The sequence below is a fragment of the Orbicella franksi genome, chromosome 5 (genome assembly GCF_964199315.1).
Source record: "Orbicella franksi chromosome 5, jaOrbFran1.1, whole genome shotgun sequence".
In the NCBI taxonomy this organism is placed as follows: domain Eukaryota; kingdom Metazoa; phylum Cnidaria; class Anthozoa; order Scleractinia; family Merulinidae; genus Orbicella; species Orbicella franksi.
The window spans coordinates 15,585,403-15,597,858 of record NC_138149.1 but is presented as its reverse complement, the minus strand read 5'-3'; the positions used below and the strand labels follow the sequence as shown (position 1 = coordinate 15,597,858).

At 37.4% G+C, this 12,456-nt stretch overlaps 1 protein-coding gene across 1 annotated transcript; it reads right to left on the bottom strand.

Annotated features, from left to right (window-relative positions):
• Nucleotides 1–251: 251 nt before the first annotated feature.
• LOC145486375 (uncharacterized) lies at nucleotides 252–11,555 on the bottom strand. Its single transcript, XM_081465020.1, has 10 exons — nucleotides 11,418–11,555; nucleotides 7,906–8,700; nucleotides 7,085–7,193; nucleotides 6,531–6,602; nucleotides 6,163–6,234; nucleotides 5,368–5,439; nucleotides 4,314–4,385; nucleotides 3,672–3,743; nucleotides 2,211–2,282; nucleotides 252–1,894 (listed from the first exon to the last, which is right to left on the bottom strand). The coding sequence occupies exons 2-10, from the start codon at nucleotides 8,039–8,041 to the stop codon at nucleotides 1,819–1,821; spliced, it is 753 nt and encodes a 250-aa protein (XP_081321146.1). The 5' UTR covers nucleotides 8,042–8,700; nucleotides 11,418–11,555; the 3' UTR covers nucleotides 252–1,818.
• Nucleotides 11,556–12,456: the final 901 nt, after the last annotated feature.

Genomic DNA, 12,456 nt, shown 5'->3' with positions numbered 1-12,456 from the left:
GAAGTTTCACACTGCGAAAATGAAAATAGACAAGGAGTTTTGATAACTCGATCAACAAAATCGAAATCGTTATTCGAAGTTGATTAAAGAAAGCGTCATCGTAACTTTGCTGATTATTTCTGCTTTATTCACATATTTTCAGCTCAGCTTTTAATATGTTCTCAAACATTTATCAATCTTAAACATATTTAAAAACTATAAAGTTATTGTTTGAGTTCGATGTACGCTTTCACACGAAAGTGCGGCGGAAGTACAATTTGCCATGTTTACTTGGACTGTAAAAAAACACGCATCGGCGGGCGCTCTCATTCATCGACAACAGAGAATTTACTGGATTTTTACACGAATAAAACTGAGCAGTATCTACGGACGTAAAGTTATTGGGCCTTGATGAAACATCAAGCGTTGCTTACAATTCAGGCGAAACTCAAACTGACCAAACTAGCAATCATTTTGTTTTACTTTTCAATCGCGATAGACTGGCAAATTCCTCGCAAGCGTGTAGCAAGAGGAGCTGGGAAACTATGAAGTCCTGAAGCTCTGCTATATCTAAATATATCCAGCTAGTTTTTTGCTGTGTAATGGAAAAGCTGTTAGTCTTCAACGTATGTGAAATTTAAAGTGGAGTAATGTACAGCTCGTGTAAAAGAAGCATCCATCGGAACACAACCTGGTCAGCGATATATATAAGCTTAAAGCGTAACATACTTAAATTCGACACTGTCTTACTTCACTCAGACTGGAGCAGCTTACGACGAAAATACTTAAGCAAAATTCCAACAGACGTATACGCGTTGAGTTGTGGGCCAAAAACATGAAAAACTTCGGGAATTTTGGACGCCATTTCCCCCGCGCGACATCCGCAAAAATCCTCGCAGCATGTACGCGCGTGTGCCGCAGGTGATGGCGCAATTTGTTCTAAAAATTGAATTATTGTCCCATATCATGGGGACAACCCCAATACTAGAAATGGCGCGCGCTTACGGTCTCCGTCCCCGATTATGGCTCCTGGTTCAGCTCATCACCGTTCGCAAGCAAAATGTTGGCTAGTACAAACCAGTTACACTAAACGAATTAAATTACTCTTGCTTGCCATATAATAAACACCTTATTAACCGAGCTTAGTCGGTCTGTATGGGAGAACCTTGACCTCGGTCGTGTGTACAGACCTCACTGCGTTCGGTCTGTACTCACGATCTCGGTCAAGAGTCTCTCATACAGACCCCCTACTCAGTTAATAAGAGCTAAACAATAAAAAGAACATTACACGTTAGCTCGAAGATATGAATTTTATGTTCTCGTGACAAGAACAATATCTCACGAGTGAGTGCAGCGAACGAGTGAGATATTGTTCTTGCCACGAGAACATAAAATTCATATCTTCTCGTCACCGTGTAATATCCTCTATATATGTAGACATTACCTATTTTCAATCAGCTATCTTACATTCTTATTAGTTTATTTAACTCATTGAAATACACAGATAAAAACAACAACAACGGTAATCATGTTATGGCATAATCGAAAAATTGTGAGAGTAATAAAGGAAGGTCACAGGAAAGTTTCTTAGGGAAACATTTCAATCAAGGCAAACAATAAGAAAGAATAATGGTACAAAGGAAAGTAATGTTATTATGGGTTGAATCCTCCAACAACGATTTTGGGATTTAACTTCGTATTTTCCTCAAGCGACAACAGATGCGTTGCCTACCTCTGCCCATTGCCGTGGGTTTTACTTACAGATTGCTCAATTTTGTGTGAAGAGATATTTCAAGGAACAGATCCGTTGCCTACACCTGCTCATTGCTCTGTTTTTACTTACAGATAGCCCAATTTTGTCAGTTTCGCAAACACTCTGGCAGGTACAGATTTCATAGCGTTTGAAGTCAAATCTCTGTGTAAATTGACAACGCATTGTATTACAATACAGTGTAATTAATAATTTTCTGTAGTATAATTATAGTAATAGATACGAGTGTTTTTCTGGAAAAATACAAAAATACAACAGTCGTAAAGTTCATACGAAACTACATCCGGGAACCGAGTGGCCAGTTGTTGTTGAAAACGCATTATGTGTAATTACAATAATAAACAATTTTTTTAATCGAGCTCTCACCTAATATATACATATATATATATTTTTTTTTATCGCAACGAGAGACCCAAACACAAGATCGGCTTTGTAGCGTAAAGTGCTTCAACAAACTTACAGTTTCCACAGCTCTTTCTGATTGGCAAACACTCCGTCTGGTAGAGACGTAATAGCATTGGAAGACAAGTATCTTTAATATTAAATAATACAATTAGAATCAGCGCAGTAATATCAAAAAACGATTAAAGTATATATAAGGTATGTATATTACTAGTTTTTGAATTGTTGCATTGTTGCATGTTGCACTGTTAAACTGTTGCACTGTTGGATTGTTACATTGTTGCATTATTACATTGTTGCATTGTTGCATTGTTGCGTTGTTACATTGTTACATTGTCGCATTGTTACATTGTCGCATTGTTACATTGTCGCATTGTTACATTGTCGCATTGTTACATTGTTGCATTGTTGCGTTGTAGCATTGTTACATTGTTGCGTTGTTGCATTGTTACTTTGTTGCATTGTTGCATTGTTACATCGTTGCATTGTTGCGTTGTTGCATTGTTGAATTGTTGCATTGTTACATTGTCGCGTTGTTGCATTGCTACTTTGTTGCATTGTGGCATTGTTGCATTGTTGCATTGTTACATTGTTGCGTTGTTGCGTTGTTGCGTTGTTGCGTTGTTGCGTTGTTGCGTTGTTGCGTTGTTGCATTGTTACATTGTTGCACTGTTGCGTTGTTGCATTGCTGCATTGTTGTATTGTTGCATTGTTACATTGTGGCATTGTTGCATTGTTACATTGTTACATTGCTGCATTGTTGCATTGTTACATTGTGGCATTGTTGTATTGTTACATTGTTGCGTTGTTGCATTGTTACATTGTTGCGTTGTTGCATTGTTACATTGCTGTATTGTTGCATTGTTGCATTGTTGTATTGTTACATTGTTACATTGTGGCATTTGTGGCATTGTTGCATTGTTACATTGTTGCGTTGTTGCATTGTTGCGTTGTTGCATTGTTACATTGCTGTATTGTTGCATTGTTGCATTGTTGTATTGTTGCATTGTTACATTGTGGCATTTGTGGCATTGTTGCATTGTTGCATTGTTACATTGTTGCGTTGTTGCATTGTTACATTGTTGTGTTGTTGCATTGTTACATTGTTGCATTGTTGCGTTGTTGCATTGTTACATTGTTGCGTTGTTGCATCGTTGCGTTGTTACATTGTTGCATTGTTGCATTGTGGCATTGTTGCATTGTTGCATTGTTGAATTGTTGCGTTGTTGCACTGTTGCGTTGTTGCATTGTTGCATTGCCACGCTCCTCTTTTTCTTCAGCGTTAAAGTAACCCCGTTGAAAGTGCCGTATATTGCTCGTTATTTCGTTACCATGAACATAAACTCATGCAAGGATCTTTTATGCAGAGAACATAGATGAGACATATTTCTCTGATTGACAAATACCGTGACAGCGTTTGATAACGACTTTTTGAATTGAGCTCTCACCTGATCTTTCGTTTTATCCTACATAACGAGAAAACCAAAGCAAGCTGGGTTCGTATAGTAAAAATGCTTACAGTTGATACAACTTCCTCTGGTTGGCAAACACCATGTCTGGTAGAGACGTAATCGCATTTGAAGACAAGTATCTATGATGGTATCGAATGACACATAATACACTAAGAATAAATGTAATGATAACATCTAACAACGTTTTAGATATAATATTTTACATTGGGTCTTTTCACTTTCTTGAATTGTCACTTCTTCTAGATCAAACTAACCAACTGAAAGTACCGTATGTTGCTTGTTATTGCATTACCGCGGTCATTAACTCATGCAAGCTTCTTGATGCAATACTCAACTCATAGATCAAACAGATTTCATCGAGTGCCACTGAGTTTCAGAAATCGGGGGTAAGATTGCACTGTTCGATTGAGGGGCAGTCTAACAAACCAAATTTAACCAGCCATGAAGTACAGGCCATGGCCCGGAAATGACCAGTTTACGGCTTAGGTTTAAGTGAATGACAATGATTGGTCATGGTTTCCTTAGCCAGCATGAAATTTACTGTAGAATAGATCCTCGTGCCAAAGCCCGCCTATTGCTCTGTGTTATGCTATATACAACAACGATTTGGGGATTTTAAACTAGGCATTTTTCTCAAATGACAACAGATACGTTGCCTAACTCTGCCCATTGCTGCGGATTTTACTTACAGAATGTTCAATTTTGTCAGATTGGCAAACACTCTGGCAGGCAGAGATTTAACAGCGTTTGAAGACAAATTTCTGTGAAAATCGGCAATGCATTGTATAAAATTACAATAATTAACAACTTTCTGAAGTGAGTTCCCACCTAATATTTCGTATTATATTAGAGTCTGGCTCATTAAACAAATTTAAACGCCTTCTCTACCATAATTTTTAAACGCGGCATTCATGGAAACCAGGATTTTTCTTAAGTGACATATTAATGTAAGTTAATATAATGTTAGGATTTGGGTTTTTAGTCATTATGATGTAATTTTTCCTACCTGATGTTTTTACCGTGTATAAATAATGATTAAAGATTAAAGATTAAAGATTAAAGGTTTTAGATACAAGTGTTTTACTGGAAATTATGTTCCATCAAATGTTTTCGCTCGCGCACGATTGATCTCATAAACGCGTGATGTGACTGAATATGCTCCAGCTAAAACTGGAAAATACTTTTCAAAACTGCACGTGTTTAGAAAAATATTTGAAGGATAATAAACACAATAGCCTTCGCTTGGCTTTAAAAAATATGCTCGGATGTTAGTCCTTAGACATTATCTGTTCCTCGAAGCTCGTAATTTTTCTTCTCGGAACAGACAGTATCCCAGCATATTTTAGTGCCAAATGAAGGCTATTTTTTATATATAACACTGGGAAAATTCAAACGAAACTACGTTCGGGACCCAAGTGGCGCATTTTTCATGTCCTCGTGTTCACTAGTGGAGAAATTGATGACCTCATTTCCCGTTTGTTGCGCTTGTTTGTGCCAAAAGTCCGTTTGTCTATATAATAAATATAATTCACGGTGGCTCGAAGATATGAATTTGATTTTCTCGTGTTAAAAACGATATTTTACACTCTTATTGCGCTTGTTCATAAAATATCCTTTCAAACCGCTCGAAAATGAAATTCATATCTTTGCGCCGCCGTGTATTATCCTCTTTTTATCGTAACGAGAAAATACTTGTTTATGCAAGCTCGGCTTTGTGTTGTAGAGGTACTTTGACCAACTTACAGTTTCCGCAACTCTCTCTGGTTGGCAAACACTTTGTCTGGTAGAGACGTTATGACGTTTGAAGACAAGTCTCTAAGAATTAGTACGTCATAATAATTAAGAATTAGTAATTAGTACGAATTAGTACGTCATAATATCTAACACGTTTCATATTTAATATTTTGCTTTATTACTTTTTTGCTTTCTTGCATTGTTTTTTTTTCGTTGATTTGTTTTGTCCTTTTTGTTTTTGTTTGTTTGTCTTGCTTTTTTTTTTTAATTAAAGTATCCTATTGAAAGTGTAATATATTGCTGGTTATTTCGTTACCATAACCGTAAACCCATGCAAGGTTCTCAGTGCAACATTTAACTTATAAATCAAACAGGTTTCTTAGAGTGTCAAATACCGTGACAGGTAAAACTGTAATGGCGTTTGATGACAGAAGTCTGTATCAATATACAACTGTGTTAAATTATATTTACTTATAAATATGTGTATGAACTATGCAGTTAAATTGTCCATCGTTTCTCATGTAATAAAATCATTAAATCTTGTTCACGAAATGGGGCATTGCGGTATCCATGGTAATTGGCACTGCAGTGTATTTATGACGGTTTGTTATTAAGTAGAAATTTTCTCTTCAGATTTAGCGGACAATTTTAGTTGTATTTTTTTTTTTTCGTTTAAAGAGAAAAAAATTCATAACTTAAGAATGCCTTTCACCGGGAATTGATTGTTGGGTGCATTAATAACCCTATTGAGACAGGTTATAACTCACGCAAGTTTTGAACTGTAGTTCGTCTCGTTTCACTTACAGGTCTGTCATTTTTGCTAGATTTGTGAACACTCCTTCGGACAGAGATGCGATAGCGTTAGATCGCAAGTGTCTGAAAATTCGCAAAGCGATGTGTGAAATAATAAAAGTGACTGCAATTTAATCTGAACTTTTAACTCTTAGGAAATATTTAGCCTCGTGTTATTAAAGTTCTAGCTTACGGTTTGATTAAAGGACCTCAGATTAAACACTATAGTGGCTTTTTTGATCTCCACAAAATGTCTTTGCACCATTGCGTTCATGAATAAAAAGAGACAAAACGGAAACAATGCCAACATGCTTGGCAATCGCAGCATCAGCTCAAACTACTGCTAGGCATAAACCATGGCCCAAGTAATTCAGACTTACAGTCCCCATAGGTTTGTGTGGTTGGGAAATATTCCAGCAGGAAGGTGTGTTAGGTTGCTCAAGAAAACTGCACTGAAAACAAAAAGAGCTTTTTTAAAGCAAAAATCTAGAAGTAGAATGTTGTCTCCGGCCTCGAGAGTCCTCATGGACCCGATGAGGATGAGTGAGTGAATGAGAATGTTTGTCTACTTCATAGTCAAACTATTAAGCCTGAAGTTGAAGTTTTCTTATCATCTTTGAACTAAGACAAAAAGTTGGTCATAGAGAGATATAGGAGTAGGACGAGAAGAGCATGGAAAGTGCCTGCTATGATTTCGGAGTCATTTAAATAAAATAATTTGTTTATTTTATTTTAATCGTTTTCTGAATTATGAAACAGATTAAATTTTGGAAGTCATAATCAACCCCTGAAAATAAAAACCATGCTCTTTTCATAAGGAGGCGGCCTCCGGCCCATCCCCCATTCCCAAAAAATCCAAAAAGGCACAAATTACATCAGGTCAACACAGAGATAAACTCATAAGAGACAAAGGCAAAAATTGACCTATTCTTACACGTATTCAGTAGTCGTGGGCGCACATGTAGCAATATCGTCGAGTGATGTTGATTTAAAGCAGAATAGGTACTTGTATAATGGCCAGAACAAGCATTTAACCTCACAACCTGAACGTAAACAAATTGAGGCAGCATTAGTTTGGGATGCGAATAAATTTAAAGCAAATGTTCACAGACAACAACTGAGCTGAATGCCGTGGTTGTGTTCATTGCCATTGTTATTGCTGCTGAGAGTAAATTTCAAGCAAACGGTAGCTTGTGTCTCTACGGTAATAACCTTAACCCTGCCGAAAGGAAGCATCTAAATTAAAGACTCCATGAAAGAAAAACTGAACATTTCAAAGCCTGCGCTTAAAGTAACCATTCATTAGTCATTGCTGATTATCATTTTGATATTCTAAGTTCGGCAAAAGTGACTTTTATTGCGAAATTAAGAAGACTGTGTATTCAAGTGCTAAAGCTTTCTCTAAATATCATACGAAACGCCAAGTTTAATTTTAAAAAAATAGGTTCGCAGCGCGTACATGCGTTACTTAAAAGGTATACTTAGTTTTAGGCACTAAGATTTTCATGTTAAAAATAAGTGCTAATAAATGGCCTGTGATGGATTTGAAGAATTACCTCAAACTCTCAACTCAAAAGTTAACTTAGCATATACCACACCAGTCAGTGATACTAGAAGATGGGAATATGAGGTGTTGTAGAGAATAGGGTGCTTATGACAAACAGGACGTCAACAACATTTATTATCCATTCGATCTCCATTTTACTACTCATGCTTGCTGTCGAGGCGGTATTGTGCTTATACAGCTGATCATACCTGGCCCAAATGAAGCAGGTCCAGAAAAAGCGAAGATGTTCCACTTTAGTAGAAATAAAAAGTAAATAATTTTCATGGTGCAAAACACTTTTCTGTCCTTAATAACACGTGTTCTATTGAGTCCCCATTTCTGCATATAAAGACAATTTAAGGGAAAAAATTAGGTTATAAAATAAAATTATGAACATACTAACAGACTTAATCAAAACTACACTCCATCGACATTGTCATTATTATTGTCATCTTCATCATCACCAGACTGTGTATCAGGTTTGCTTTGTGGGTTACCAAACAACAGGGAGGTACCTATGAGATCTGCCCTGGCAACTGCAGTTCCCCAATAAACTTATTGGCTCCTGTCTACATTACATATAACAAACTGGAGAAATTCTTTAAGTTGGTTATAATTTATATCTTACGTAACTTGGGAGTTGAGCTTCGTTTTTATTTTATGGGTAGTACATCTTGATCTCAGCACACTCAATGACACTCTGTGGGTACACTCCACTTCTGCACTTCTGAATACCTCTACTGACTTTACCCCTGACGACTCCCTTCTCCTTCCGAAGCTGTTTTTCTTTTCTTTCGCGAGAAGTGCTTTCCTGGCTAGAAAAGACCGCTCTGTTTTCGGTTTTGACCATGCAAACAGATGGGCATGCGCCGATGATGTCTTTTAATCTCCTGGTGCCGCTGGCTACAAACTTAAAATCATCGTCTTCGAAAAGTCTGGAGCACACATTATAGTGCTTGATGTTGCCAGCATGCCATTCCAGCGACAATCTTGTAACACAGTGACTAGGCACTTTTAGGAACATATATATTTCTCAAACTCATTAATGACATTAAAAATTCATCAAGGAAATCATTACCGTGACAGTGCTTTAATATATGATCTTAATTAGTATGGGTTTTCACGTATACTATTTTATTATATAGACACGAGTGTTTTAGTTGAAAATACACCACTCGTAAAATTCATACAAAACCACATCCGTATCCACATCCGAGTGGCGTATTTTCCATATCCTCACTAATGAAGATATCGATGATTTCACTGATAACAAGTTTGTCTCTTAAATTGTACTTAAATTCGTTGGTTAATGATCGAAACATCTTCGGGTCTTCCTCGAAAGTCGTCAGTAATCTTCGGTAATCTTCGGAAATCCTCGGCAGTATTCGGAAAATTTTGGAAAACGTTCGGCAACGTTCGTGTGACCTTCGGACAAGTTTTGGAGAATCTGCGCAAATCTTCGGAAAGTCGTCGGAAATCTTCGGAAAAATGTCAAAAACACCGCCCTCCGTATGTCTGTAGGGACTTTAAGCAACGACAACGCGGACGGCGACGGGAACGCCATAAGATCAGGGAAAAGCCAAACGGTCCACTGCGCATGACTGGCGGGAAACAGGTTGACGTTCTGCGTTCGGTCCCGACGCGAGTGAAGCTCATTTCGCGTTGTCTGAAAACGAGAATTTTCGCTTTCGTTTCCTCCGCTGTTTCAACGCTAAATAACCCGTGTTACTAATTTCGAGGAACTTGAATGCTTTTTTTCTCTTTTTATGTGAGATGTTTCATTTTATAGAAACGTCAAGAAATCTGAAGCGAACTCAAGCCAGTCGGCGAACATGTGAGTACCGTGAAATATCTTTTTGAAAGTTTATGTAATTAAAGACAACTTACACGAATTTCAATCGAAATTTTTCCTTTCAAGAAGTACTCAAATGTCAAATGGCTCATTATGGTGAAATTCTAACTCATTTAAAGGGTAGACACCATTAAAACTTGTGTAGCTGTTTCCATTTTCAGTCGTAAGATCAGTGGTTTACTTAGATCTTTATCAGTCGGCACACTGATTTGTCGCGCCAGTCTGATTAAACATATGCTGATAATAAGTTCATTTACTTCATTGTACAACTCAGCGAGAAGGGGCAAGTTGCGTTTGTGGAGGCGAAATTCGGACGGGCAATCGTCGTCTTCAAACCATCGAAGCTAAAATCAGGAAAGGAATCATAAGGTTGGTCGAGATCATTAGACCAGTTTAAATCTACAAGAGTAGAAGTTCGTCATCGTTTAACACACCTTCATCGTTGGTTATCAAGAGTTGATTGCGAACTTCTTTCAGTGAAGTCATCCTAGTTCATCCTGATAAACAGAGGACGAATATCAATAATGTCAATAAGCTTGATAGTGCGGAAGCCGCGGTTTCCGACGGTGTTGCTTAATGTTTGTGAATTCCCGCTACAACGGCGTTCTCTCCCCAGCCTTCTCACAGGTTTCGGCATCCCCGTCGCCGTCCGCGTTCCCGCTGCTTAAAGTCCCTTGTATAATAAAAAGAACTTTACACGTTAGCTCTAAGATATGAATTTTATGTTCTCGTGGCAAGAACAATATCTCACGAGTGAGCTGCGCTCACTCGTGAGATATTGTTCTTGCCACGAGAACATAAAATTCATATCTTTTCGCCACCGTGTAATATCCTCTATATATTTCTGCGTATTCTCGTCAAACATACTCCGCTGTATGCCGTATTTTCAACCCTCTTTTCGATGGTTGGAAATGTGGTCAAACACATTCTTTTGTTTTTGATATATAACTTCAAACATTCTGACTTAACAGAGAGTAACCCTCAATAAAAGCCACGCGCGTGTGCTTTCAACTCAATTTATGCTCAAAACGTGTTCAAAAAAGCAAAGAAATTGTTGAAATTAATTTTTTCTTCACTTAAGGTAAAACTCAGGCCAAGCTGATAAATCTAAACTATCGGAAGGTGGTCAAAAACTCATATTTTTGACAGCAGTCTCCAAACATGTCGCTAGAAATCCCATTTCAAAGCCGTTTAATTTTATTCCAAATCAATTATGATATCGATTGTAAACCTGCTGAATACTAATTGGCCAACGAAGATTGCGTATGTAGGGCACAGAATGCAAAACTGAACTTACTGTATGCCATTTGTCGTTTATCAAAAACAACATGCACTGACTGCAATATTAAAGTTACAAAACAACAGCAGGCAAGAAATAAACACATGGTTTATAGTTTGAAATGCACCTTTCGGATGACTTTCGAACGAAGTTGGTATGGTTGCTAAGACTTTCAAACCAGATTTTCGAATTCTGTCTTAAATTGTAAACTTCCTTCGCCTGTTTTTAACAGAATGCGACTGATTTGATAAAATGGAAGCTAGCTATGTTGAATTTATGTATTCACTGCTCAGTGCACTTAATGACAAATAAATCAGAACTTTCGAAACATTACTTCTATCCATATATCATGAATCACTCTTGCATTCTAGCGATTTCTTACATCGATCGATCGAATGACTCAGAAAGAGAGAAATATCTCATCACATAGAAGTGTCTTTTGACAATTTCATCAATCTAGTGAAACGTGCAATCGCTTACTTAAGTCCTAAGCTCGTTTAACGGCTCCTTGTGTGCAACACAGAAGATGCAAATAGCTCCGCTTACGTTTCAATGGCACCGGCTTTGAAAAAGTAAATGACAAAACTTACGTTTTGATGCTAGCAGGAAGACAGTCTCTAGTTTCGTCCTGAATCAACTGGCTAGCAGTCTGATGAACTTCCAAGTAATGAATTTCATATTCTGTTAAGAAAAATAATTTGAGTTGCCAACCTTTCCCGTGATTGGCTTTTGTCATATTCAGCAATTTTTTTTTACCAATATGTGAAACAGAACTTTTCAAACTAATCATTTCATAATTACAGCTTGGATATTACCGAAAAGTCTGGATAGCAGGAATATATTGCAACACACCGTTGAAGGCAAATATTTCTGCCGAAACATGTCCGTGAATTTTAAAATTGTCGCCATTTATTTGAAAGTGATCTCTTCGATATTATAGACAACGAACCAAAAAAGGAAGTGGTGGGACTCCATAGATCCGTTCAACTTTATTGAATGTTAATTAAAAATTCATCCTTTGAATGACTGCATCGCTACATTATGTCATAACCTCTTCACTATCGCTTTCGAGGAATCTACTCGGCTACACCACCTTTTTAAAATCTATTCCGTTTGAACACAGTGACCAGTCACTAAGCTTTAGACAAAGCGGCTTTGAAGCCACTAGTCGTCTTATTCAGCCATAGTCAGCTGCAGCAACATTAAGCCACCTGTTTTGCTTTTTGTGTGCGCGTGGTAATAATTATTGTCAGAGTTATTTGGTCCCTATCTCTTCAAATAGCGATCACAGCATCATCTTCTCCATACTGTGCAATGGGCGGTTTGGTTACAATATGGCTTCTCTAACTCATCCATTGCTTTAAAATTTCAAAGATTCCTTTGTGCTAAAAGCTAAACGCAATCAAATCTCTGCATGGTTTTGGTTGCGTCTGGTAATAAAAAAAACTTATCTTAAAAATAATAAATTTAATGTGTTCCTCGCGAGGGTTCAAATTTTTCTTCTCAAACGCATGAAGTTTAAACAAAGGAAGTCATGACTATGTTTAGATATCTGATCTCTGATTCGCTGTGTGACGTATTTTCAACTTTCCTCTTGGTGTTTGGAAATGTGGTAAAAACGGTCTTTCG